This window comes from Melospiza melodia, chromosome 4 (genome assembly GCF_035770615.1).
Source record: "Melospiza melodia melodia isolate bMelMel2 chromosome 4, bMelMel2.pri, whole genome shotgun sequence".
Taxonomy (NCBI): Eukaryota; Metazoa; Chordata; class Aves; order Passeriformes; family Passerellidae; genus Melospiza; species Melospiza melodia.
In genome coordinates this window covers 71,735,816-71,763,244 of record NC_086197.1, presented here as the reverse complement: position 1 = coordinate 71,763,244, position 27,429 = coordinate 71,735,816, and the positions used below count along the sequence as shown (strand labels likewise).

General features: G+C 40.0%; 1 protein-coding gene across 1 annotated transcript in view; it reads right to left on the bottom strand.

Moving 5' to 3' along the window:
* Window positions 1-27,429, bottom strand: part of PPM1H (protein phosphatase, Mg2+/Mn2+ dependent 1H) — a 128,614-nt gene that overhangs the window by 58,647 nt on the left and 42,538 nt on the right. The window contains exons 2-3 of the mRNA XM_063155150.1: window positions 12,639-12,807; window positions 3,697-4,041 (exon numbers count right to left, since the gene is read on the bottom strand). Of these exons, the coding sequence (XP_063011220.1) occupies window positions 3,697-4,041; window positions 12,639-12,807 (514 nt within the window). The remainder of the gene's footprint in view (window positions 1-3,696; window positions 4,042-12,638; window positions 12,808-27,429) is intronic.

Sequence of the window (27,429 nt, the reverse complement as noted above, 5' to 3'; positions counted from 1 at the left end):
CCGGACCCTCTCCAGGACCTGAACACAGCATTCAGGTGTGGCCTCACTAGGGCAAAGGAGAGAGGGAGCATCACCTTCCTCAACCTGCTGGCCACACTCTTCTCCCCCTCTTTTCACCTATATTTATCCTCAGAGCAGCAGCCTTTCCTCCAGGATCTCAACCTTGCTATGACAGAAAGCAGCTTTACACACACAGTATTAGGTACCTGGTAAAAAAAAGTTTCAGATGGCATAAACATAAAATTAACTCCTTAGCACGCTTTACATCAAATGCCTGTAATTCTATTTAAATTCTCAATTCTAGTGGCTATATAATGAGAGGAAACTTTCAAAAAAGTGAACTGTACAACACATGCCATTCTCTCAAGACTGTTCAGTTAATTAAAATGGCACCAATCTAGAAAAAGCACCTGTCTAGATTTCATCTAAGTAAAAAAAAAAAAAACAAAAAAAAACCAACTCAATAAAAAAAGAAAATCACGATACAATGAATGCAGATGTATACCTCCCAATAAATCATACAGACTAATTCTGTACCATTTCTTCCCATTTAAAGTTAAATAGGGTTCAGAGTAGAAAAGGTGCTCTCTCCTCTTAACCTTTCTTGCAAATACATACAGCATCACACATGTATACAAGGTTAAATACAGGGAAAGGACAATAATTTGATGTTTCTATCCAGTATGGAACTGCACTCCTGGCTCCTTTGAACTGAATCTATAAATTCACATCTTAAAACTCAACAGATGAAAATTAGAGGATTTGACTTATGGCACCTTCAGAACTTGAGCTTATTTATTTCCTTTTAACCGGAACAATCGTGATACTGACAACTACTGACATTTGCTGTTTTTTAGACAGAGAAATAAATTACCTGAAAACACAGCACAAACTTCCTAATTCCAGTTTCAACACAGAAAACATCATTTACATGTACTTCAAAATGGAGTCAATTTAATTGCTAAATGTCTAAGTTAGGCAATGATGATCTGTGTCAGCTTTCCACAGTGTTTTACTGCATGTAGCTGTTAGACAAGAACTGTCAAAAAACCCCCACGTCTAATAAAGGAAAAATAATTTAAAAAAGCCTTTTGAAAGCCATGAATCACATTTAATTGAGACTTGAGGAAAAAACAGGGAGACCTTAACTAGAATTCAAAAGCAAGTTGGGGAAAAAAATAATGGAAATAGGGAAAAAAATTGCTCCCAGGAAAAGAGGATAAGTCATCATTAGATAAACCTGTCAGGTTGGACTCTTTAAAAAACAGTATCTTATCTACTTGTTACTTTCACTCTGTTCACAAGAATCCTTTGCAGCAATTGATGATTCAGGAAAAACCACCAAGAAGTCTGCCAATGTGTCCAGGAAACATGAGCTTTCCTCAAGTGCCAGCTGCACTGGTACACTCTGCTGGCACAAAACCCTTGTACACACTGCACATCTTGACTGCCCTGACCTAACTCAACAACATCTATCATGTTCCAGTACAAACAAGGGCTGATTAAACAATGTGCTGTGGAAGAGGCCCAAAGTCTTCATGCAAAGACTAGAAGGAGTATAAGCTAGCAGGAAGTTAAATAGAGATAGGAGAAAGATCAAGCACTGCAAGCACAGATGAGACACAGAAATGCCGATTTTATGAATTGCTCCCTTACACAGATGAAAGAAAACACTCTTTTGCCTAAACCAAGTATAAGTCCAAAATTCCCCTCAAAGCTTAAAGTAGATACAATTTAATTATCTACTGCTTTCCTTAAGCTGGCCATTTTTATAAGATTTCCTGTAAAACTTAATGCTGAAATTACATTGCATTGGAGTAGTCATTTGTTTATCAAAGACAATGATGAACTTCAGCTCTCTAATATAAAGCACGTGGGAATTAAGATACTTGATATGTAGCATGTGATCGAAGATGCAGTGAGAAAAATGTTCTGTTTAGAAACAGAGAGAACAGATTAGCCTGAGCTATGCAATGAATACCTGAACACCATAACTGTAGTGAGTTATTTAGTGTTTCTGCATTTGTCATACTCTACCCACAAAAGCCCTCACAACCAGATCTCTGAACATAAGCTGAGATGGTCTTCTCTGTGAACACCTACCAGAGATGTGAAGTCAAAATAAAGCAGTGCAATAACAGCCCTGTTCACTCAGACACGTTCAGGAAGGCAGCAATGGGAAATGCACAGGCTGCTCTCCTAAGAGAGGTAGAGAAACAGCCCTTCTACACTCTGTTACTTTCACTGCCCAGTCCCACAAAACTCCACTTCTCATCTTGCCTGCACTTGGAAACAGTTTAAACAGGAGAGAATCCTGCCATGCTCTCAGAGGCTGGCACTCTTCTGGCCTCAGAATTACACAAACTGAAGCATGAAATTGGTGTTCCTCTAAAGCATGCTCTGAACCCACTAGGGTGCAGTGGATGGGCACGGTCATCTTCCCCCTCATTTCTCAACAAAGAAGGGAGCAATCTTGTCCTCCCTTTCTGAAAAGGTGTGCTAAACTGACAGATTTTCATGCACCCTCTTTCTTTTCATCTAGCAGAAACCGAGCCCACTACCCACAGTGCACAACCTGCCCACACAGCCCCCACTGAAGTATGCCTAACCCATGGCTGTGAAAGCTGCTCCTGGACCTACCCACCTGCAAGTCCAAACCCAGCTGGTGGGTCTGCTTGCCTGCACTTCCTTGGGAAGAAAGAACAATCCAGTAAAAGATAATTGTTTTTCAGAACTCGAAGTACTACTTGTAACAACAACTGTAGTCTCTAATTAAATGCATGTACTGGACGAAATTCACATATATCAAGAAAAACAATGATCAGATATTTCTTTTCAGACAACAAATAAAACCACTGGGAAACACTGAATAGTTCACAGTCCTTTTTATCAAATAAGAGGCTTTTCTGAAAACTACAGCAACAAAATTAAAAAAACCCACAACACTATCAGACCTCCCAAAACCTGATCCACATGTACTTACTGGCAGGCCAAATTTTTGCTCTGCCTGACAAGAATGACTTTCAGTAATGTGGAGAAATGAGGGGGGGAAGTTGTGGAGGAACTATATCAACTATAGAAGAGATAAAAACAGCTTCCATAGGGAAGTAGATGGATATTCTGTTCCCATAGAATCATGATTTCTGGACAGTTGTTCAGGTTGTACACAAGTCAGGAAGGTGGTAGGAATGAACTTCATGCCCCACTCACACACAAAATTTGCCTCAGTGAAGAGCTGCAGACACTACTCCACAGACACTTCTCCAACACCAATGTGAACTCTGGGTCATTGTACCAAGCAGCCTTTGCTGCTGCTCTGGTAGGGCAACGAGGCTTTATCAAGTGCATGCCCACATACTTAGCCTGATAACTGCCAGTGCTGAAATCTGCACTGTAAGGCAATATTGATCTTTATCTTACAAAAGGAGGGGGAAGAAGAAAATTAAAAAGAAGAGTATTATACATTGAAAATTCAAATTCATTGTCACAGTGCTACCTGGGAGTTAAGATGCAGCTCCAGCCTCACAGGGGTGTGTGTACCTGGTAGGCTGTTGAGTGCTTAAACAGTTCTGTTCACACTCAGATGTTGTTAAAGCAATGAAAGAAAAAGGAAAAAAAACACCTAATCTTCATGATCTCCGGGTGATGTGACTCAATGTAAACAACAAGGACTTCAGAGCCCTGAGACATACATACCATTTCCTTGAATGCACTTTCTATGGCCCCAATGACCAGGCACTCATGTGGGATCTTCTTCTCCGTGAAGAAGCGTGTTGGGGGCGTGCTGGGCGAGCCCGGGGCTCCCACACCGCCGCGCAGGGAGGCTGCCCGTGTCAGTGTCCTGCTGTTGCTGGATGGGTTGTCAGGCTCCTCTCCCAGGCAGGTGGGTGGGAGGACAGCTGTGTTCCTCAGGATGTCCACAATCTCCTGCAGCTGTTCCAGGATGTGGTGCTGCAGCAGTTTGGAAGCGACCACAGCTGCCCCTGAGCCAGCATGTCCATCAAACAAGGACCAGTAGTACAGGTTGATCCCATCTGTGTCCTGGAGAAGCAAGAGGGGGAGAAAGGAAAGGAAAAGAGATGCTCAGTGTTAGTCACCTGCTGCCTCTGTGACTGGTGGCACAGAGGCAGCAGGTGAAACACAGATAGCTTTCCCAGAGGTAACATTCTTTCTGAAACACAGAAATACCCACAGTGTCAGTACAACTCTGGTTGAAAGAAGAGATGCTTATTTTTACCACACTTCCCCAGCATGTTTTTTCTTTTCCTTAACCTCTTAAAAAAAAAAGCCCAAGAAAAAAATTGAACTTACAATCTTTCTTACCTTACAGCCATCATAGACTGTAGAAGAACAGCATTTGTATATATGCTAGACCTGCCACTATGAAAGATCAAAATTCTACACAAGACAGCACCTGATACTTGCTAGGCATGAAACAAAGGACCTCAGTTTGATGTCCATCAACAAATGTGAACTCCACTTCCACAGCTGGTAGATAAGGTCCATCCATGCTAGCAGGTGGGACAACTCAGGCTTTTCCTGCCTGTGCCAGCCCAGGAAACAGCACCAGCACAGGGGTCCTCGAGAATGACAGACCCAAGTGGGATCAGCTGCACTTCATCTTATCTAGCCTCTATGTTCACTGCCTGGTTCTTCACAGTCCTCTAAAAAGTTTCCTATATAGTACTGGAAATGGCAGAGTACCCTATCACTTAGGGCATTAACCCAGGGCAGGAGGCAGAGTAGCCTTGGGCATCACAAGCTCCAAAATGGCTGGAAAATACCAAGGAGCCATACTCTTGATAAACTCAACTTTTTGTGTGGAGAGAAATTCACCTACCAATCCTTAGGTAATCATTTAAGATTGCCTTAAATGATACCCACCTTTGCATGACAGCATATTTGGCAGCAGCATGGGGGAAGTCTTTCCTGACTTTCTTTCCCCTCTATTTATTTTAATCCTGCACCTTCTCCCAGCTATGCAGAAACAGCTGATAGTGGGGCTGCCTTGCAAGTCGGATGTGGGTGGACTAATACAGATTTAGAAAGAAACAATTTTGCAAGGGACAGGAATGAGGCTATACTGTTGTAAAATACCTTGTAATAAGAAAGCATAACCTAGATCTCATTGTAATCAAAGAACCTCAAAATTACATGTGCTCTAATTTAGGATGAGAGATGTGACTTGTTTTGTTCATCTGAACACTGCTCCCTTACACTACAGATCAGCACCTGCAGCCCAGCTCCTCCTGTCCAAAGCACTGCCTATTTCAAATTTATGGACAGGGCTGTGAACTGCAGCTCCTTTTACTTTCTGCTGTTTCAGCCACTCCACTAAGGTGCCATGATAAGAAAAATCACATTAAAGTCGAGGTGGTTTTTTTTTTGCATACAGTATTGCTGATGAGGTAAAGTTCAAATATATTCTTAACCAAAGCATCAAGATCATAGTCATCTACACAGCAGAGAGCTCCTCCAAGAGGAGGAATTCATCAGTCCCTCATGCACTCTTCATTACTGAAATGCTGTCATAAGGGGGTATTGTCCTCAAGTACTGTTTACTTACCACAGTAAGGATAACACAGGATACATCCTAGAATGGTGGAAAAACCAACATATGTCCACATTTCTGAACATGGTTTCTTAGCCAGACACCACTCCCCTCTCCCCCCACACTTACCCAGCCTGGCAAATTCATCAAAAAAACAGTTGTGAAACTTCCCACCTGAAGGCAGAACTGGCAGTTGTACTACCTTGCTCTGGGCTCAGAATCCATCCAAGTTCACAACAATTTGCTTTAAAATTCTATGTAATTTTTAATGGCTAACAGGATTAGCAATTTTAAACTTGCTTGTAAAAATAGATTGCTATTAATGTAAAATGCAAAGTATTTTGCCAACAGAAACAAATTTTCCAAAGTGAAAGTATTTCAGCTGAAAACTGAAACCATTTATTCAAAATAACTACATTGCGCCTCCTGGGATTTGTATATCAAACCACTTCTGCTCCCATTCTTCTCCTAAGAGTTTGTCTCCCTGGCCAAAATGCATGTTATGATGCACCATGGATAATGCTTCCACAGTTTTTGTCCTCATGTCCTTTAAAGGTGCTATTCCTTTGGAAATGTGCCCTCTTTGTAGGGGGGGAAATCTCCAAGGCATTTCAACTCTGATTGAGATTGAAATATTTTATTTTCCACCAAAAGGAAGCAAATATTTTGTCATTGTTCTCCCCATGCCTCCAAACTGGAACAGAAACTTACAATTAAGAACAAGTTTGATCTGCACTCAATTTTCATGAGTTCTCCAAAGCAAACCCCCCAGCAAAGTCTGTGTTACAGCTTTTCAGAAGATAAAGACAACAGTTATTAAAAGAATCTATTCTCATTACTAAGATCTCAACTCTGGATATGTCCTACACTGATCAAGCCTCATGTGAGTTTGGGGGTTAAAGATGAGAATGGGATGCTGTAAAACAGATGAAAATAGCCCCTGACAAAAAGGGAAAATGAAATGTTACCATTCATTTCCTCTAAGCCAATGGGCAGCACAACATTGGGCAGAGAAGTTCACACGGACTTGAGCTGTATCTCAGACTTTCACTGACACGTCACCCTGTCACGTCCACATCAGTTATGGTGGTCCACTGATCTTGTCCTTTTTGGAGTAGCAATTCTTGAACAAAGAGGACGTCGCTACCAGTTCAACTAAGCTCAGACATCTACACATTGTCTTGCACACCTCCAAGACAGTTCTCTAAATTGCCCTTTTGTTGGGCAGGCAGAAAAACCCCTACATTTTTAGACTATGCTCATCTCATTCCAAAGTAGATTTATTTCTCCCTAGCAACAGCAGAAGCACCCTAGATAACTGCAAAGTCTGTATTCTGAGCACTCGGGGGAGATGACAACCACAATGCTGCTCTCATACAGACATTCTGTGTGAGATGCTCTAGGGCCTTAACTTCAGCTGGGATCTGCAGGCATTACTGTAACCTAAATATTAGTCTTGAAAAACTGCTGTGTATTCCTACAAAGCTTCATTTACTTTTGAACTAGCAAAGAGGAAAACCACAGATAATATATTAGCTGTCTAAAAAAGGAAGAAAAAACAAACTCTTTCCCCCCACCCTGAGAATAAAAACAGCTCCTCTATTTAAAAGAAATTAATTCCCAAAACCACACCAATTCAATAAGAATTAAAAATATGATGCAATTAAGGCAGTGACTCAGTGAACAAACAAGGGCCAGTAGTCAGGGCATGCAGATGAGGCAAAATGCACAGAAAGGTCCTTGCTTTTCCTCACACAGCTGAGCTGACCTCTGCAGCCACCAAGCAATTACCTGTTTTGGTGTGCATATGCTTTGCTCTCTTTTACATCTGGGAGCTTGAAATTCTTCCCAAAAAGAACTGACATTCTGCAAACTCAGAGAACAAGACATCTTTTTTTACTAGCACTGGCAGTATTCTATCAGAAGTAGTCTGTTTCAAACACCAGTCTTCATTTCTTCTTTTATCTGGACAGAATCCTCAAATAAGAGTGTAGCCAGTCACCACAGTGATGTATTTTAGATTTTCATTCAAAAGATCCTGACCTAACAAACAGGCTGAATAACTACCAGAAACAAGAAGAGAAAACAAATCCTTCACTGCACCAACCTCACAATTAATTTCCTAGTACAGAATGTACTAGGAAATTTAATAAGCTTCAGGCTCCTCAGCTGCTGACCTAGCTTTCAGGAAGGTTCAGCAGTCTCCTGGGTTTTGCAATTGTAAAAGATAATTAAGACATGCAAAGTTTTGGGTCAAGCAATGGATGAGAAATCATGAGAGAAACTGCATATATATACATACATAATTGAGCTCAATGATATGAAGGAAAAAAAACAAAAAGGAAAAAACCTTAGCAATAGCTAGTGATCATTTTGGGACATGCTTTTCAGGTAAACTAGACAGCAGTCTTACATTGCAAATCTTCAGATTGTTGTTATGGAGCTAATTCCAAACAGGCAAATAAATCATGTTGCCACTAAAGATTTATTCTGGAAACTACAACCTACCCTGACTATTATTATTCCAGATATGAACTACAGTCACAAAGCACTTAAGAGAGCAACTTGAGTTCTCATAAAATCTGAACTGAGCCAGCAATTGCCATTCCAATCCTCAGAGCAAAGCCTCCTCATGTTACCAATATGTTCAGCTGCCTGTGGTAGGCTACCAGCCTTATGCTACACAAAACATACAATATCCCAGACTTGTGGCAAAGAAGACTACAGAATTAGTAATTATGTATCCTCACATTACAGTGACAATTAATAATGCATCACATTAAGTCCTGCAGCCTGATTATCACTATGACAATATCCTGGCACATGATTTCCACTTCGCTTGCTGATGGTTTTCAGCAATCATCATGAAGGTACTCTGTAGTTAAAGGCATTTAAAAATAGTACAAATGAAAAAGATGTGCAATTTAACAGGAATGTTCTTGAATGGGGACAGACAGGAGATACAATTAATCAAGCAGCAATGGAGTGGCATGGGGGGAAGGGGAGAGAATTAACTTAGGGTTGCATTTAAAGAGTCTTTCCTTTCACTGCTCTGCTCATTTTATTACTCACCCTTTCAAGAAAACCATGTTTATGCTATTTAATAGACTTCCCAGAATTTGTTTGTGTGTTTGGGTAAAAGAAATGTTTACTTCTCCATTTCTGCATTTCTGGCCTACGTCCTCCTTTCCACGCCTGGAAATCTGTGTGGAGAGTCAAGACCATGGTAGTGGCATTCAAGTTTTGTGGACAACACATGGATCTCCAACTCCCTTATGCTGCTTTGCCAAAGCACAGGGCTGGATCGATGGGGCTAGCATTAAAGAACAATCACACAGATGTAGCTGATGTTTCACAAACTTCCCAAAATGCAGGAGAAAACAAAAATGGCATGTGCCATTCTCAGACAGTCTGTGGAAAATAAAAATCTGAGGATGATGAAAAGGACATTGTTACATAAAGTTTACATTTCAGTGCCTATTTCTCTTGTGCTCCACACTTTAAAAAAAATCCTTTCAATGAACTCCTTCCCTCATTCCTTTTTCTGTCAGTATTTCTGCAAGGTGCTTTATGACATAGAGAGAATTTCAGATGGTGTGTTACAGTGGGATTTCCTCATGAGGCATTTACACTACTTAGTCTCTGGCTTTCTTAATAAATATTTCCTGGGATGATATTCTGTCATTCACTGTAGTGTTTAAAGCCAGTATTTCTACATCTTATTCATACAAATTAAGTTGTACGGTTATCACATTTAACATCAACCTCATTTACTCCTTAAAAAACATTTGCCAACAGTGCTATGTGAGGGGTATTATACCTCACAGTATAAAAAAATATATAAGAAAAAACGACACAACATAGCAATGTGCTTTTTTCCTTCCTGTTTTTAGATACATTCAACCAACAAAAGATGTAGCAAGGAAAAAATCCTACTATGTGCTAGTGTAAGACTGCCCTCTAGTAGAAAACTTTCTCCAGGAATATGCTTCCTCTTTTGGGAAAATATATTACAAATTTAAATACATAAGCTGTGGTCTAATGACATGGTCGAATAGGTTTTCCACAACTAAATAATGAGTGTGACAGCACCTATATCAGTGCCATGTAGAAAACAGATGTGAATCCGAAGATAAGAAGAGAACATATAAATAATAAGATAAGAAGTAACTAGAAAACAGTACAATCTATTATATAGATCAGCTGGCTCCTGAATTTAGATGTTATGTTCCCATCTTGTTAAAATATGTCAGAAATAGAATCAAGAACAGAAGATTTGAAATAAAAGTGTTTCTCTCAAGAAACTTGAAAGAGAGTGGCTTTTTCTTCCAAAATCAAGATGAAAGATACAGACTTGAACTAGGAAATAGTGAAAAGGGAAAGAAAAATCAGAACATTCCATAAGATACTTCTCATAAACTCTGTGTAAGTAGATATTTACTGAGGAGATATTTACCAACATCATGAAATATCAAATGGATAAAAAGAATAGCTTTTAAAAACATAAAGTTTATTGACCCTACCATTACATTGCCACAACAGTACATCAACTGTAACAATGGATAACAGCAAGGTTAGTTAAGATGCTTTTCCAATAACAAAACTATTTTAGAACCCTGTATCTTTAATGCAATATTATTAACTATGTAATGTCTGGAAAAAAAAAGTTCCTTCTGAAGAAGGTGATTTGTCATGGCTTTTGCTCTTGAGAAGTTTTGATACTGAAGTTAGTCAAGCTTTGTGAAACAATGCTATGAACATTTTTATGTCCCATGCAAGCCCCTAAAATATGCAAAACCAGGCAAACTCAGCACAGTTACATTCACCCACATCCCAGGTGCAGAGGCCCCTGACCATGCATCTCACATGGTGGGTCTGGAACTTTAATGTGGCATGAGACCAAACCTCGTATCTCTGCACAGTATCAAGATGTGTGTAGCCAGGCTGGTGTGCACACAGGGGTCTCTGCAGTGTGCCTGTGTGCATGGCACAGTGATACCCTTAGTGTCAAACAAACCCATCACCTGGACCAAGGACACTGTCTTCTTGTTATTTCTATACACAAACAAGTACTGGGGCAAAGTGCTTGCTTCATTAAACATAATTAATGCATACAAAAGTTAAATACACTCCTGAAACCAAGCACCTTCCTAAACCAACAGCAGGCAGTTGCATGGACTTTCTAGGAAAGACTTTTAAATACACAGCTAATTAAAACAAATTCTGTTTTGCTTTGCATGACTGTATGTAGAACTCCAAGTCCCAGCAAGTTCTGGGCACAATTCTTTATCCAGGAGTTTGCAAAAAATGTACTTGAAAAAAGAAATCATGACTGTCTGAATACAATGAGGAATATCAGCACACAGGAATTGAAACACTTATTTAAAGAAAGATTTTTAAAAGAGGAAAGAACAGGGCAATTTGCAAACCCTCAGGATCTGTCAGTTTGAAAATGTTGCAGCAATAATGAAGTATGAAACAGAACTGGAGGAGCAAGAGGTTGGGAGGGACACAGTACAAGAGGAATGCTTGTTTCTCAGGACCCCAATGAACCCTGCAGCCATCAGGTGTACCAAGCCGTGGAATTCTGAGAGAGTGACTAAAGCAGACTGCTAATCACCACCTGATTTAAAATAGACACACACACATACCAACTAACAAAAAAACCCTAAACATATAAACGAACCAAGCTGCAAAACCAAAACAAAAAACCCTCCAAACTACCAAAAAAAAAAAAAAAAAGGTGACTTACAGTCCATTGAAAAACTACTTATCACTTAGGGACAACCTGTGTTCTCCAGCAGCAGGAATACAGCCTATCCACATTGTCAGACTAAAACATTCATACAGGCCATTTAGTATTACATGGTGAAATGTTGGAATTGAACACACACTATCAATCACTGCTGGAGGCTGAGCTCATGCTTAAAGAGCAGGTGAAGTAATTAGCCAGTCAGGAAACAAGACAGATGAAAAATAGCAGACAATTGCCAGTAGACAAGTGTATGACCTACACCACACTTCACACAAATGAGGGAAGCTATAGTCTGCAAAAATCACTGAATTCTATGTGCTGGATGACCTTACCCTACCTGCATAAACTAGAAGAGTATCCTGCTTTAGTAGTTGATTAAATTAGAGAATGCAGTATCTTTCCAACATTGACTGAAGATGTGGTTTAATGGCTTAGATATAAGACACATTTTAACAGCCCTTATGGTTCATACAGTTCTTTATCTGACCCCTGTGTAAGCACAGTGGAAAAAGCTGTCAGTGCAGTGTCCACAGAGCTCCATGTAGCACAAATGTGCCTATACGACAGTACAGAAACTTAGAGCAGATGGAGGTTGACCTGTGTTTTTGTGGCACCATGGGCATCTGTGTAAATTACAGAAACATAGAATGGTTTAGGATGAAAGATGATCTGGTTCCAACCCCTCTGCCATGGGCAGGAACACCTTCCACTAGGCCAGAATGCTCAAAGTCTTATCCAACCTGGCCAAATGTCTCTGGGCAACCTGTTCCAGTGCCTCACTATCCCCACAGTGAAAAATTTCTGCCTAATATATATAATATATAATCTAAACCCTCTATTAGTTTGAAGTCCTTACTCCTTCTCCTGTCACTACAGGTCCTTGTGAAAGCCCCTCTCCAATTCCCTTTAGGTCCTGGATGGCCAGTCTAGGGACTCTCTGGAGGCCTCCCTTCTTCAGGCCAAACAGCCCCAACTCCAACTCACAGCCTGTCTTCATAGAAGATGTGCTCCAGCCCTTTCCTCATCTTCAGATTTCTCAACATTATATTTCAGAAATGAAACAAAAACAAAAATCCGGGAGCATCTCCTTCATCTCCTTGCCCATCTTTAAACTAAAATATCTTAGATGCAAGGAGCATTTTTCAAGACAAAAAGTTAAGTAGTAGAGCTAAGAAAAATATAGTGAAATGTTCTGCATTTAAGCAGAGATAATCAGTAAGAGGTAACTGAAAATACATTAAATATTCAGAAAGCACCTTTCAATGCCAGATTCTTCCACCCTTTTATATTATTTTGTATGTCTCTACTGACAAGATACAGAAGTTTGCTTACTGAATTGTCTTTCAGCTGGAGACCTTCTCCATTGGGCAGAGATGACCTCCGTTTTGTTGAAGAGTTCTTGTTTGGTGTAGAATTACTGCCTCCAGCTTTCTTCTTGACAAAGAGGACTTCACAGCTGGCTTGATCCTCATTGTGCGTGCTCTTCCCTGCATTTATTACCCTAAACAAAAAAAGAAAACAGTGACCAGATTAGCAAAGCACAGAAGGCCCCATCTGTATCTTGCAATGTGACTTGAGAGGTATGGAACCAGAGTCCAGCACTGACTCTGCAATTACTGACAGAATTAAAACACCTGACTGCCTTCCAGAGATACAACCATACACACAGGCATACCTTTTATTTCTGTACACATACACATGACACAACGAGCATCTTCTGCAGAACTATGTGAATAAGAACCAATGGTGCCATAAGCATATTTCACCCCTAGGCATACCACACTTCTTTTAAAAAAGAGACTACTTTATGGATGAAGTTGACAACACATATGCCTCCCAGTTGAAACACGAGACCCCCATTTCCTTTTCTACCTGTCAGCATCTCTGCTGTAAATAATGAATCTGCTGGCTAAGTGTGTGCATTCTGTCAGGTACCAAGTCTTTGCACAAACAAAATACCTGCTACAAATCTACAAAGCTGTTACTGCTAAAGGCAGTCTGTTCAAACAGCATGTATTAGAAATGCTGTGACAGAAATACAAGGGAAAGGCTTTGTCTCCGACAGGCAAGTCAAGCTTGCTTGTACCACAGTGATACAGTGATGCATACTAAACACATCCCACTGGTACTGCACAACATAACCCCCTGCCCCTAGAAGCCTACCTCAAACCATCTGTCCCACCAGCCCTGTAGAAAACAGATGATTTGCACTAAGAGCTGCAGGCACACAAAACCCAGCACTAAGAGCTCAGTACAAGCTTTTAACAGCCAAAGATATCCTGAGACTTGTACCACAGCTTCCTTCCTTTGATCAGTGATGCGGCTGAAATAAACTATATAGAATAAAGCTATTCTACCAAGTTTTTATAACCTTAATCAGAAGTTTGTGTTATCCAAAATACTGTGGGGTTACTATCAGCAATCTCAGAACAGTCAAGCCCAAACACATTTTCCACTTTCTACATGAGAATCTCATCACAAATTGACCAATTTTGCATCGGTTGAGAGTCCTGGGTTCACACAGGGAAAACCCATGCAAGACAGGACAACTCTTGTTCCAACCAAGCAAAGACACTGTGACTTTGATGGAAGCACATCTTCTCCCACAAACACTATCCACCCACTGCAAGGTTGGGGTCAGTAAGAAATACTCAGAGACAGTATTTCCACTGCTGGATAAGCACCGAGTTTCACATCAGGTACACCATGTCTTTAGAAATAACCGCTGTCTCCCCAGAAACAAAACCAGCTTGAAGGCATATCATGACCCTGATGGCAAGTTCAAGACATTCCTGACTTCTTGATCTCTAAGAAGTAATTTACCGTAATTTTCATTATGGTAAAACTTTACACAATAGGAAAATACTTGCTAAAAGTTGTTGAAATGAAAAGAGAACAAAAACCAAAGGAAGGCTTGCAGGGAACCCCAGCTTGCTCGCTCTTGCTGAAATGTCAAGTCTGTATCAGCCTGACTTAAAGGTAATACATTTTTTTCACTTTCAAGGAGCAGTATGATGCTGTGACACACAAATGAGTATTCCTGCCTCTGAAAAGAAAAACCCATCTTTTTAAAAAAGAAAATGTAGGTTCACTGCAGTTAACTGTTTTCAGAAATGGGAAGTTTCCTTACAGTGCTAAATGCTACACTCTGCCACCTATCTGTATGCACAGTACCACCATTTGTTTGCATGTCTTGTAAATAAACACTAATTGTGGATAAAATTATTTTGCAAAACACATAGAGAGCAGAGATGAAGGAGCAATTAGCTGCAAGGCACTTGTGAGCAGTTTAACCACTCATCCCCTGTAGTGCTTAACCTTTGGCAATTGCAGATCAAATATAGATGCAATAAGCTTCCAGTCTGAAAATTCTTATTTTCTTGACATTAGGAAAAGTAGAAGCATATATTCAAAAATGGGGGAAAAGTGTCTGGAGGGGAGGACAAAACATACAACACACATGACAAAATCATAATCCCAAAGCATTTAAATCAGCTGATCAAGACCTGTTCAGTTTGAAATGCTACAAACATGACTAAAATACTGCACTAGCAGAGAAAGTGTAGTTTTACCACATCAGGAACTAATCAATGCTTAGTTTATCTGACCAGTCTCCTTACTGATGCTGCTGTTTTCAATTCCATTTTAAAAAAGAAGCAGAAGACAAGTAAGAGACAAAAGTTACCTACCGTTCATTGTTCCCTATGAAAGTCATTGAACTCTTGGAGTTGCCCGGGCTTCTGAGCTTAATGCTGGACTTTAAGACTATGGTGGAAGATGTTTCTGATGCTTAATGACATGTCAAGTTATGCACAATATTATCATTTTTAAGGCTCTTACAAAGAAAATTTTTCAATGCACTGAATACATTAGAAAGACCATGAGAACAAAGTGACTCAAGAGATTGGCTTGGCAATCAGCTATCACAAAACACCTGGAATTAAAATTGTGTACCAAGCACCTTGCTAGAAAAGGATATCATCAAAAGGAACCTGGCAAGACTGAATACTGAGTAGACATGGGATTTGTGGTGTCAGTGTATTGAGGATGGAGGAATGGGCTCTGAACAATAAATTTAATCCACGAAATCAATTATATCTCCCAGAATTCCACTTTTTCTTTCTTCGTCAGAGGATTAAGTGTATTTTATTCCTTGTGAATACCTGAATTTAACATAATGTCAAAATGGTGCTTATGGATCCTCCCAGGTAACACAGGGTCTAGATACAAAAAGCTGCTCCACTCCTGACACAGGCACTCTTCTACTCTCACATCCCACCTCACAGGCAAATCCTGGAAAACTGCTGCAGTGAAGCCCTGTAATTTTTAATTTCAAATCTTGAGCTATGTGCTGGTGCCTGATGCCAAGCGCAGAAGCTGGTAACATCTACTCAGCTTCAAACAGCTTCGACTCAACTTCAAACAGCTCTGTCTTTGCTGACTTTTGAAATCCTTTTCTTTCTGCAGTTTCCTAAATCCCTCCTCCAGGCGATTCTTTCAACCAGCTTTCCAATGCTGATTTCACTGTTGTCTTTCCTCCCTGCTCTCCCACACTGCAACTTATCAGAGCAAAAATCACATCTAAGCTGCTTATACAAATAACAAAGCAGAACTAACAAGATATTCATATCACCAAAAGGTGACTCTTAATTAGACCTCTGAAATTTTTTATGGAAAATCTGCCCCTCCTTCCACTGATGAAGTACCTCAACTTCCAAAGATTGCCCCTGTGTATTTTTTTCTGTCTAACTCAAACTATAAGTTTTCCACCAGTAAAGTAAACAAAATGAGATGAAACAGATCCAATTATTTCAATTTCATCATTAATAATAATGCAGAAAAAATAGTTTAAAATTAATTAAAAGAAAAGTGAGTCCTATATAATTCTCTAGCTTACTTAAACACACATTTTCAAGTGAATTACTCTTTTTGTTCTCTCTCCAAATTTCTCAAGACTCTGATTATTGATGATCAACTCCTTTCCATTCTTTCCCTCCTCCCCCCCAATACCCATGTATCTCCTATCCAAACTTTTGCAACATTCAAACAAATAATGTATCTGGATGAGCAACCCCTCCTTTCACAGAATTCTCTGTACTGTGTCAAACACATTTCTCAGTAATAATTAAATAATTCTAATGTTCAGTTTGAGGTACAGTGGTGCTAGTAAAACCTATCCCACTTTCCAAACAGGAGCTTCCTGAAGCCTGCACAGTCAGGTGGTGGGCTTTGGTCACAGCCAAAGTACCTGCATCAAATCTTGATGGATACTTCAGTGTTTCATGAGTATTAATCTTAAACATATCCTCAGCTAAAAGCAAATCCACCAGATAGGGGCCAGCTAGTTTGTTTGGCTCACAATCAGGATTCTCTTGGTATCTCATGAGACCCCAATGCCTATCTGACTGGATGGAAATGCAAGTCACACTGTGCTTCTATTCTTCTCTCAGCAAGCAGAGCTCAAAGTTCTGTGCCACGATCACTGCAAAATCTGAAGTTTATCTTAAGAGAACCAAAACAGGCCTGCTAAACACATCCAAAACAGCCTTTGATAGTTTCAAAAAAAAAAACCCCAAAACAATCTAAACCAAACCACAAGCAAACACAAACTAAAAATAAAGCAAACACAAACTAGAAATAAAAGCTTCAGTCTTATGAAGCATTTCTATTCATCCCTCTATTTTTTAATTTTTTTTTTTTTTGCATCAATACCAGTATATACTCTTTGGGTGTTTTATTCCCTTCTATAACATGCTCTTTGATGTTATATTAAATTGTGATCAGTCAAAACTCTAAGCTGTGCTATAACAGTAAAGTTTGCTGTGATGTAGCAGTAAAGTTTCACCCGCAAAAAAAAAAAAAAAAAAAAAATCCCTAATGCAGTTGCCTTACCCACTTGGAGCAAAATATAGCCCACAACAAAAGCTTCAAACAGTCTATGAGCTGCAGTGAAGGAACATTGAGAGCTAGAAATAAAAGGATATATCCATAGGCTGCTTGTTGTACACTGCAATGTTCAATTCTACCCTCCTCTGGGGTTTCAAACTAGCAGTGGACACCTGTATTTGTTTTGACTCTGAATGAATCAATTGAGCAGGAAGCACAAAGCCCTTCTCTCCCCCCTCACAGGAGCTACAGCCAGCCTCTCCTCTTTCCAGCTGTGGCACACACACACCACTCCACAGCTGCATGACACCAGCTTGCATCCAACCCACCTAATAACACAGAAGTAACCCAGATGAATGAATACCATACATACAGACAACAGACAATACATTCCTAACAGTTGTGTGTTGTAATTTCAACAGTCTTAGAGAAATGATTAAAGATATCATAAAAATACAACTTTCATAAAAGTATTGCTGGCTTTACTTCCCCCTCCCACCTTTCTTTTTTTTCCCCCCTTAATGGATAAGCATATGAGTGGATGCTGCTGCTTTTTTCTGTGACATCTCACTTACAGTCTTAGATTTCCAGGTAGGTGTCTGTTTCCTCCCTTTCACCCACATGAGATTTATTTCTGCACTGGGAATCAACTTGAAAGAGATTTCCTTCTAGCTGTTCACCTCCTCCCTCAGATGAAAGGCAGCTTTTCAAGCAGCCTAAACAGTTCCATTCATTCATTACTGTAGCTGTCACACTGTGCACATCAAAACCAAAGCACTCACTAGCATTGTCCACTGCAGGCAGAAACTGAAGCCAGACCTGAATCAGATCTCTAAATCCATGGGGCTAAATAAAACTTTCATTTTATTAACCAAAGAAGAAGTGAATATTTAGCCATGAAATCTTGCAATGATGTGCTGTGAAAATATGGTTTCTCCTACCAGCAATTACACTAGTATACACTAGACCAAGCTCACTTTGAGGCCCAGCTAGAAGCCACGACACCCATCAAGCTAATAAGAACTACAGATGGGATTAAAATAGGCAAAGTATAAAAGCAGAATAGCATTTATGGAAATTTACCACAAGTTCAGTGTAATGACCATAACTTGGTAACACAGCTTGTCTTTGGGCTGAAGTCAAGGACATCCTGGAAGGGAAGTCCACTCTGATGTTATTTGTATGGACTTCCCAAAATGCTACAATGCAGCACACCATCCAACTATCCTTTCCAAAAAAAAAAGATTAAATACTAAGTGACTACAAGGAACAAAACAGCTGTAGGTCACTGCAGGAATGTGCTCTAGGCTCTAGGACCACTACACAGGGGGAGGCAGCTCTTTTTGATAATTAGCATACAGGTATTGCAGAAGAAAAGCAAGGGAGCCCCAAGCAGATGCTGAGCCAAACCAGTGGGATACAAAGGTGGTTAAGCATGATCTCACTTCGGAGCTGAGCAGTCTCAGCCACAGCTGGCAATACTACTTGCCAAATTCTTCTTCCTCACTCCTTCTGTACTAGCTACCAGAATGGGGTAAGAAGAGATTGCAAAACCTCTTAATTAATTAATTTGACACTGTAAGAGAACCACCACTTATTTCCCACAAAGGACAGTGAAATTGAAAAGAATGCCAGGTCAGACTGGTCATCACCCATATTATATTTAAAGCAGCTTTTCCTGGCTGTTGAACACTTGCTGAAATATAAGCAAGAGACCCAGAAGACAATGGGAATAAACAACTTTGTGTTGACCAGTGTCCTCCTAGTCCAGTTCCCACTAATGCACTTGGACCTTTTTCTTTTTCTCTCCAACAGTTAAGTTCTCAAATCCTGCTAATCTGGGGAAAATGGGCCTGAACTTATTTCCATGATATTCAGGAGGAAGTTGCATTGAAAGTTCTAAAAGTTATGCTTCTTCTATGAATAAAGCACATCCAATCTGGTGAAGTCAGCCTCCAGATAACCATATTTGCACAAAAACTCTGAGATTTTTATGCATTATTCGATTTTTCTAGATCTTTGCTGCAGATAAAGCTTACCTTATGCTACTATGTTATAACATTATGTTGCCTCATTATGTTACTACATTATAACATTATTATGTTGTTAATGCTTACCAGCTTTGGCTGGTGTGATAAGTTTACAGCTTCAAATTGAAGCAGAAAGCATTAAGAAACCCCTAAACAGTAGTGAAAAGAAATGGACCCTTTCTACAGGAATATCCTTTATCATGTCTCATTAGCCATGTGTGAATAGTGCCTATGACTTTGCACATTAGGACTGACAGCTCTTGAAGTTGAGGCACCTGGTTCAATCTAAAGAAATCACACCCTGATAGCATCTTTTTTATTCTGTTCACAATCATTTTATCACATGTGATTTCACTGTCATAGCCTTTAGGGGTGATCCTGGAAATTCACTGATAAGCAGTGCTTCATTTTTGGCTGCACACCAAGAAACACAACATTGGATACTGGTTATGAGCTGCTTTTAGATAAGAAACATCTTTGGATCTATCCTAGAGCTCACATTCAAGATGGGAACCGAAGTTCTCCCATTCCTTCCCCTCTAATGCAAAGGAAAAGCAGCCACTTCCATGTTGGTTCCCATGAGCTGTACACCACCTTCTGCATGTGAGGCTGAATAAAATCTTGACCATGACATCCCCCATAAGGGTGGCACCACAGCTGAGACACAGTCTGACACAAGGGCTGCATTTGAGGCTCAGTTGTCCCCACAGAGTTATGTGACAAATACAGAAATCATTCTAGTTAAAATGATGAAAAGGTAAGGAAAAGCAGCCTGCCCCTACTTGTTACAGCAAGGGGCATCTGGGTTTCAGAAATATTCACTCTGTCTACAAGCTCAGCACTACTATTACTACTACACCAAACCCCAACCAAAAGCTCAATTTGAATTGGCCTCACAGTTTTATTTTCTTTTAGATTTTTAAATGACGGTATGCACATGACAAGGATGCATGAAGAAAACAAAAGACTACTTCCTCCTCCTCCCCAGTTTCCTTCCCAAAGTTCTACTTTTGAAAGCACATCTAAAATAAACACTCTCTTCCTTACAGAAATGCCAATTATATGCAAATAAAAGTTCTCCTTATGCTTACAGTGAAGCAAATTATGTGCTTAAAGTAATGCAGTAAATCCCACGTCTATAGACTGATGCTGTAGACTGCAGTCTCAGCTTCAGGGTTAAGAGAAATCAAGATAAATGGCTTATGCAAAACTGGTCCAAGCTTTAAAAAAAAATTCTCTCATATTTAGCATGTGTGAAAGTTAACCCCAAGAGATGAGTGGTGACAGTACTAATCCCTTTTATACAGCTGTCAACTGAATTTAGCCCCAAGATAATCTCTGCAAGTGTGACAGAGAAGGTACACATTTCCACAGATACACACTAATGCCTTTTTCACAATATCCCTCTACTGCAGCAGGTACTTGAAGCCCCCCCAGCCTGAAAGAAAACAATCTGCTAATTTATTCTTAAAAGTCATTATAGAAATTTATATGTATGGAAGCACACATATGCAAGGCAAGGGGGAGGAAAAAGAAAGAGAGAAAACATTATGTACAGCTTTATTATCACAAGTAGGAAATTCATTCAGAGCCACTCATATGCTGGTAATTTTTAATAATTAAAGAAAAAATACACCCTGCTGCTGGAGTTTTACATCCATCACCTTTCCTCTGGGAGAACCATTAGCTGGCAAATGTGCAGGAAGGGGCCATGTGCAAAAAACACTCCAGTGACTCTTTGCCATAGAAATGTGCCTCAAAACACAGTCTTTTCTTCTGTTACTAAAATTACATCCCTAGACCTCATCTTTAAAGCTGTTAAAATAGAAGCTAAATGCAAACCAATGAAATGTCAGCAATACTGAGCCTGAAATAAAAGACTACAGAAAAATGACAGCTCCCTTAATCTTGATAGACCATGATTCATCAAAACATTTGTAGTGATCATTCATTTATTCCTCTTGGGGCTAACAATCAATTCCAAACTTAGCTTTCCTAAATTTAAAGTATAAAAAATCACAGTAATTAAAGCAAAACAGGATTAAGAAAATTTTGCAGTACTTTAACATATATTTTATACACACATACATACACATGAACACATCTAAAGAAAAACCTGTGGTGATTCTCATGCAACTCATACAAAATTCAGTAAAATAGTATGCCATTGAAAACACTTATTTTTCATGTAATATAATTCAAAGTGCTTAACATATTTGCCCAGTCGTTCAGCCATACAGATGAAAATTTCCAGGTGCAATGTTAATTCAGAGTGAAAGTCAACATAGAAATCCTGTTAAAATCAGTGCCAGTAAAAGAAGAATGACAGCCAAATGCAGAATTTCTACCCAAGAGGAGGCAAATAGCAGTGAGCAAATGAGTACCTGGTTCTGTGTGAGTGTGGGTGTGTGTACATGCACACTGTTTGGAGACAAGGCTGTCCTTTCCAGCCCCATCTGCTCCCTTTATCCAGAGGGAAGCTACTGAAGCTCTGAGGTCTGCACAACACCTGTTAACATAGTATGCCACAGCCTCAGGGTAAATTTTCCCCAAAGGCTCCTTCTGTCCTTGCAGGGGGTGGGATGAAGAGATGCCTTCCCACCCAGGAGCAGAGGAGGCTTAACAAGGTTAAGAAGTTTTGGAAGGTACAAAATCAGAGAATCACAGAAAAGTTGAGCTTGGAAGTGCCCTCTGGAGGTCATCTGGCCCAAACCCCTGCTCCAGCAGGGTCACCTAGAACAGGTTGTCCAGGACCTTGCCCATATGGGACTGCAGAGGGAGCAAAGCACAAAGCAAGAGGCCTGCCTTCCCTGATGTGTGCACAGGAACTGGCCCTGAGCAGGAACAGCTCACCGACACCCTGTGACGTCTGGAAGGTCACGCTTCTCCAGCACACATTTCTCCTACTTGTGCTGTGCAATCTGCCTCCACCAGAAACCTTATCCTTTCCAAAGTCAATAGCACAAGCCCCTAAAAAGCCTCAATCCAAGTTTCACTTGTACATGCAACAGGCACGCTGGGAAGCCTACAGACTGGCAAATACTTTGCACAAACACAGTAAGCAGGACCAACATTGAATATTTTAGAAAGCTCTATAACTAAGGAGAATCACTTGTGCCCAAAGAGGCCTAGAGGAGATGGCATAACCTGGCACAAACTTAAGCAGCCCTGATGGGGTAGATCTTGCACAGTGTGATCAAAGGCATGTGCAGTTCCAGAGAGGTCTCAACAAGAACAAAGTCAACACCAGAACCAATTGACTACTGCAACTTCCATGTAAAATTCTCCATGCCTCTCAGACCACTGGGAAATTAAAATTGCGTTAAGATCTGTAAAAATATGTATCAGGAAATAATAAATATTAGAGTGTCCCTGCATCCTGCTACACCAAGGAACAACTAGCTTCCAGAAATTATAAGCTGCACAAATGTGAAATATGCATGAAGGCAAAGAGTGAAACTGGAAGTTTGAATTTATACACCCCTAGACAAGATTCTAAATAAATATTAAACAATGTGTTCAGACTGAAAAGAAAACCCACAGAATTCAGCAACTGAATAACCTGCAAAATTAGCAATGGACAACATCTCAGGCAAAGGGTGAAAGGCAAACTTCAAGTATCCCCTCTCTTGGCTTTCCCAATATAAGTAATCTCCACCTTCATATGCCAGTGTGCTACCCCACAGGGACAACTGTGTAATGAAATGATTTCTTTAAAAAAATCAAAATCAATATATTTCCACAACAAGACTGAAGAGACAACATGAAGGTAGAAACAGCAGATAATAGGGAGGAGAAGTCCTGACTAACATTTCCAAAAAAGAAAGCTATGAAGCTATGAATCTTAGGAGCCTTGGAAGCGAGTAATGAGAAAGAGATGGTGCACCCCAGTTCAGCAGTATGTGACTGTCAACATCAAATACTGATACATCTCTTTCCTGGGAAAATCCACTCAAGTTTGTCATTGCTTTCAAGAAGATGAGCCCAGAGCACCTTCACCTTGGCATTGGCTCTGCATCAAGAAGCCAAGTACTTTTAATCTTCTTACGCGTCTACATGTGTCTAGTCACCCACACGCGACTGTTGTGACAAGTGTGGTCCCCAGAGGTGAGATCTAGTCAGATGTCTACAGTGCAGACAGCTAAGTCTGCTTATTAAGTCTGGGTGATTAGCTAAAGAGAAAGAAGACATCTGGGGGCATGATTCATCTGACCTATTTTAGTTGTTTACATAGCATGAAACGTGTCTTCCTCTTGGCGGGTGACAAAGCTGAGCCTAGACACTGACACAGCAGGTTGTCAGCACGCAGTCAGATGATTCCCACTTACATGCCTGAGCTTATGAGGGTGGAGGGAGCAAAGCAAACATACAAACAAAACCCCCCAAACAAACAAAAAACCAAGCACACCCCCCACAAAAACAAAGAAGGCCATCAACTTGTCTTTCAATAAGTTTTTTTGCTATTTGAAATGCATTTTCCTCAAAATGCATCTTTTATATGTATGTCCTTTGGTATGACTAATAATGCCACCCAAGGCAGACAATTAGGGTTTAAAGCAAAGCAGAAGAAACAGAAATAAATGCAGCAAAAATTACTTTTAAAATAAAGGACATATTGGCATTGTAGCTACTGATGCAATATGTGAGTTTAGCGTGGTGTAACTATTTAAATGTATCTGAAACAGCTGGTGGGTTTTTCAGACTCAAAAGGAGATAATTGTCAATCTTATTCACAGCAATTAAATCTGTATAGGCTAAAATAGGATCTATTGTTCCCCACAAATACTGGGACTGGAGCCAGAAGTAACTTCAGTGGAACAGAAAGTTGGCAGCTCGGAAAGGGGCTGAGAGCTGCATATTCTCTAGCATAGCAGGGAAAAAGTCCCACCCACAACTGAAGCCAAGCTCAGAGACTTGTTCAGAGAAAGAATTTATCCTCTTCTGAAGGAGGGAGATGTCAGAAATTAATACTGAAAGAGATGTCAACATAGACTTATCTCAGTCCATGCTCCACACACATAGAAATGTATCCACCAATTTCTTCTGGTGACTGAAAAGAAAACTTATTATTGCGATATTTAGATATTAAACCTACCTACATACCTACTGCACCACCTACATACTTTTATATTTAGGTAGGCACAGAAAGCTGGATAGCTCTTAGAGGCCAACACTGACAATAGAGAAACAACCAATAATCTGCTCTCAATTCAAAATGATCAACCAGTGGCAGTAAAGGATTTGCAAATCATTTGCCAAGGACAAAACACCTCCAGCAGCATTAAGTGATGGCTGTTAAACTGCCACAGGAAAAAAAATAAAAGAAAAGCCCCAAAGAGCTGATGCATGATCTTCAAAGCAGTGCACAGGCTGTCTCATACTTTTAACTGATATCAATATAATTTTCCTTCACTTTACCCATCAATCAGCTCAGAATACCAATCTTTTCTCATCAGAGTGTGTGTTTCAAGGGGTAATTCTTCACTTGAGAAAAAGGAGATTCTTTACTCCAAAGACTCAAATAGTCACAAAATACAATCACACCACCTACTGTACAAAATTAGTATTTCCTGAACCGGTTAAAGCACCATACTTCCTTTAAGGTTTGGAGACTTGCATACACACACACACATTTATATATATATATCCCATACGTATATTTTAAACAGGGATAAACTTATTTGATAAGGACACATTTTATTTACTATGCAATGATTAAGAAATGCAATCTCAGAGTGTTGAAATGAAATGCCCCACAGAATACAGGAGTAATCAGCACAGCAATTAGAAAATAAAGATTTGAAACAAAGAGGAGTCTTCCCCTACTGGGAAGAGAAAGAAAAAAAAAGGCAAGCAAGAAATTGCAATTCCTCTGAAATGCTGACTTTATCAATAAGCACAAAATTCAGTCTTACAGAGAAGCAATTTGGAGTAATGTGTTTCTGGACAGAAGAAATAGGTTCTTCCACAGAACGGAGAGTGGCTGCAGCAGGGGCAAAGGTGTCTCCTGACACATTACCTGCTGTTACACACTCTCTCTGTTAACACATAAATTAAGAATTGTGTGGCCTCCCAGGATGAAACAAGGGAAAGAAGGGCACCAGAGTGAAGGCACGCTGACTGACTTCCTCCAGAGCAGCATTACACACTCAGGAGTGAGCAAGTTGCCCATTTAGGTCTGCAAAGAAACCAGCCTGCAGTAGACAACAGCAGCAACTCTGTCTTCCTGCTCCCCTACCCACTGGAGGATGGTGGTGCCAACAGGAAAGAAAGATGCCAACCTGCCAACCTGCCCATAGTCCTTATGATCTGGTCCCATTCATAAACTGGAACAAAACAGAAATTATTTTCTGAAGCATCTTCAGAATGGCCTTAGCACAGCTGTTCTGTCCCTGATGCGTCAGAACTCCAAGGTAGCATTTTGGAGCAGACAGCAGACAGCAAGCAGAGCTATTTACATATTTTACTGAACATTTTTAAATGAAAGTTACTCTCCTGCCGTAGTACTGGGACCAGACACCTCCAAGGAAATGCCAAAAGAATGGTCCCCTTCCTGCTTCATGGTCTTCTAGTGTATGTGGTGGCTGCTCCAACCTCAATGGCTGCTCCAGTCCCAGTTAATCACATTTTATCACTTGAACTTAGATAAATATGTGTCTCTCTGTGCGATTCCTTGCCTTCTTGTGAAAGTTATTCTGGTTGGAATTTATTTTCCCTTTTATGAAGGGAAGAGGCTTTTCCAGGAGGCTGGATGCTGAAGGAAAATTGCATGTTGCTTTTTTGTTGTTGTTGTTTTGCAAGCAGTATTTCTCCTTAAGAAGGCATGCTTTTTTTCAATTACAGCAAAAAAAATTTACTAAAATTGCTTAATCCTCTCATTTCCACATGCATGAATCTTTGCCCAGTCTTCTGGATTAACTGCACTTTTTAGACCATAACTAGCCATTGAATAAAAAATGCATTTTTGCCTTAAAGACATCAATGGAGGGCCAGAGGATTAAGAAATAAGTATGCCATCTTTCCCATTTATATATGCACACAAAAACTTCACTGCACTCTATTTTTTTCTTACCTCTATGACAACAGTACTTCCCCACACCTGATTTACCTCCTGCCTGCCAGCACAAACTTAAGTACACAGAAATGGAAAAAAAAATCTAAATGCCTAATCATGATGGTTTTGGTGGGGAAAGAGATAATTTTGGGGCTATGTTTTGGGTTTGTGCTGAATACAGGACTGGTAATAGAGATAATTTTTTCATTATTGCTGAGAGTTGTTTACATGGAGCCAAGGCCTTCTCTGCTTCCTGCACTGTCATTCTGGGGAAGGGACTTGGGGCACCTGGGAGGTTGGGAGGAGACACAGCCAGGACAGGTGACCCAAACTGGCCAAATAGATGTTCCAGACGACATGACATCATGCTCAGTATATAAATTGAGGGAAAGAAGGTGGGGGATGTCTGATGTAATTTGTCTTCCCCAGGAACCATTACATGGGACAGGGCCCAGCTCCCCTGGAGATGGCTGAGCACCTGCCTGCCCATGGGAAGCAGTCCTCTAAAATTCCTTGTTTTGTTTTGCTTGCATGTGCAACTTTTGCTCTCCTTGTTAAACTGTCTTTGTCTCAGCCTATGGGTTTCCTCACTTTCACTCCTCTGATTTTCTAGCTGGTAATTGGCATCACTGTAAAGCTTTTTTTTTTTGCTGTTTCCTTCATCAGCCAACAGATAATGGTACAATGTGCTGTAAAGTATACCCAACTAATATTTTCTTAGGATATGCTATGTTTTGAACACAACTCAAACATTCAGTAGAATTTTTTTCTCTGGCTATGAAACTTTGTACCCAATTACATTTTGAATAGCCTCAATAATTAGTGCAAAGAGCGCTACAATTATTGTATCCATTATACTTCTGTGCTTCCAGCGTTTTTATCTGTCTATGACTCCACAGTGGCCTTCACAGCTGGGCTTTACATATAACAATAAAAAAATTAAACAAAAGCACTGTTATAGTTAGTCCTCAGTAGTACACAGACCTTCAAAATTGTCTTGATTAAGGTAAGACTGATCATTTTTACTACATATTAACAAAGCAATACATTGTTTGGACATGAGAACAATATTCCCCAAACTGTTTAAATCATCTCAGGCTTTTTCCTTAACAAAGTGTCTTCAAAACACTAAGAGAACTGGTTATCTTCTGTA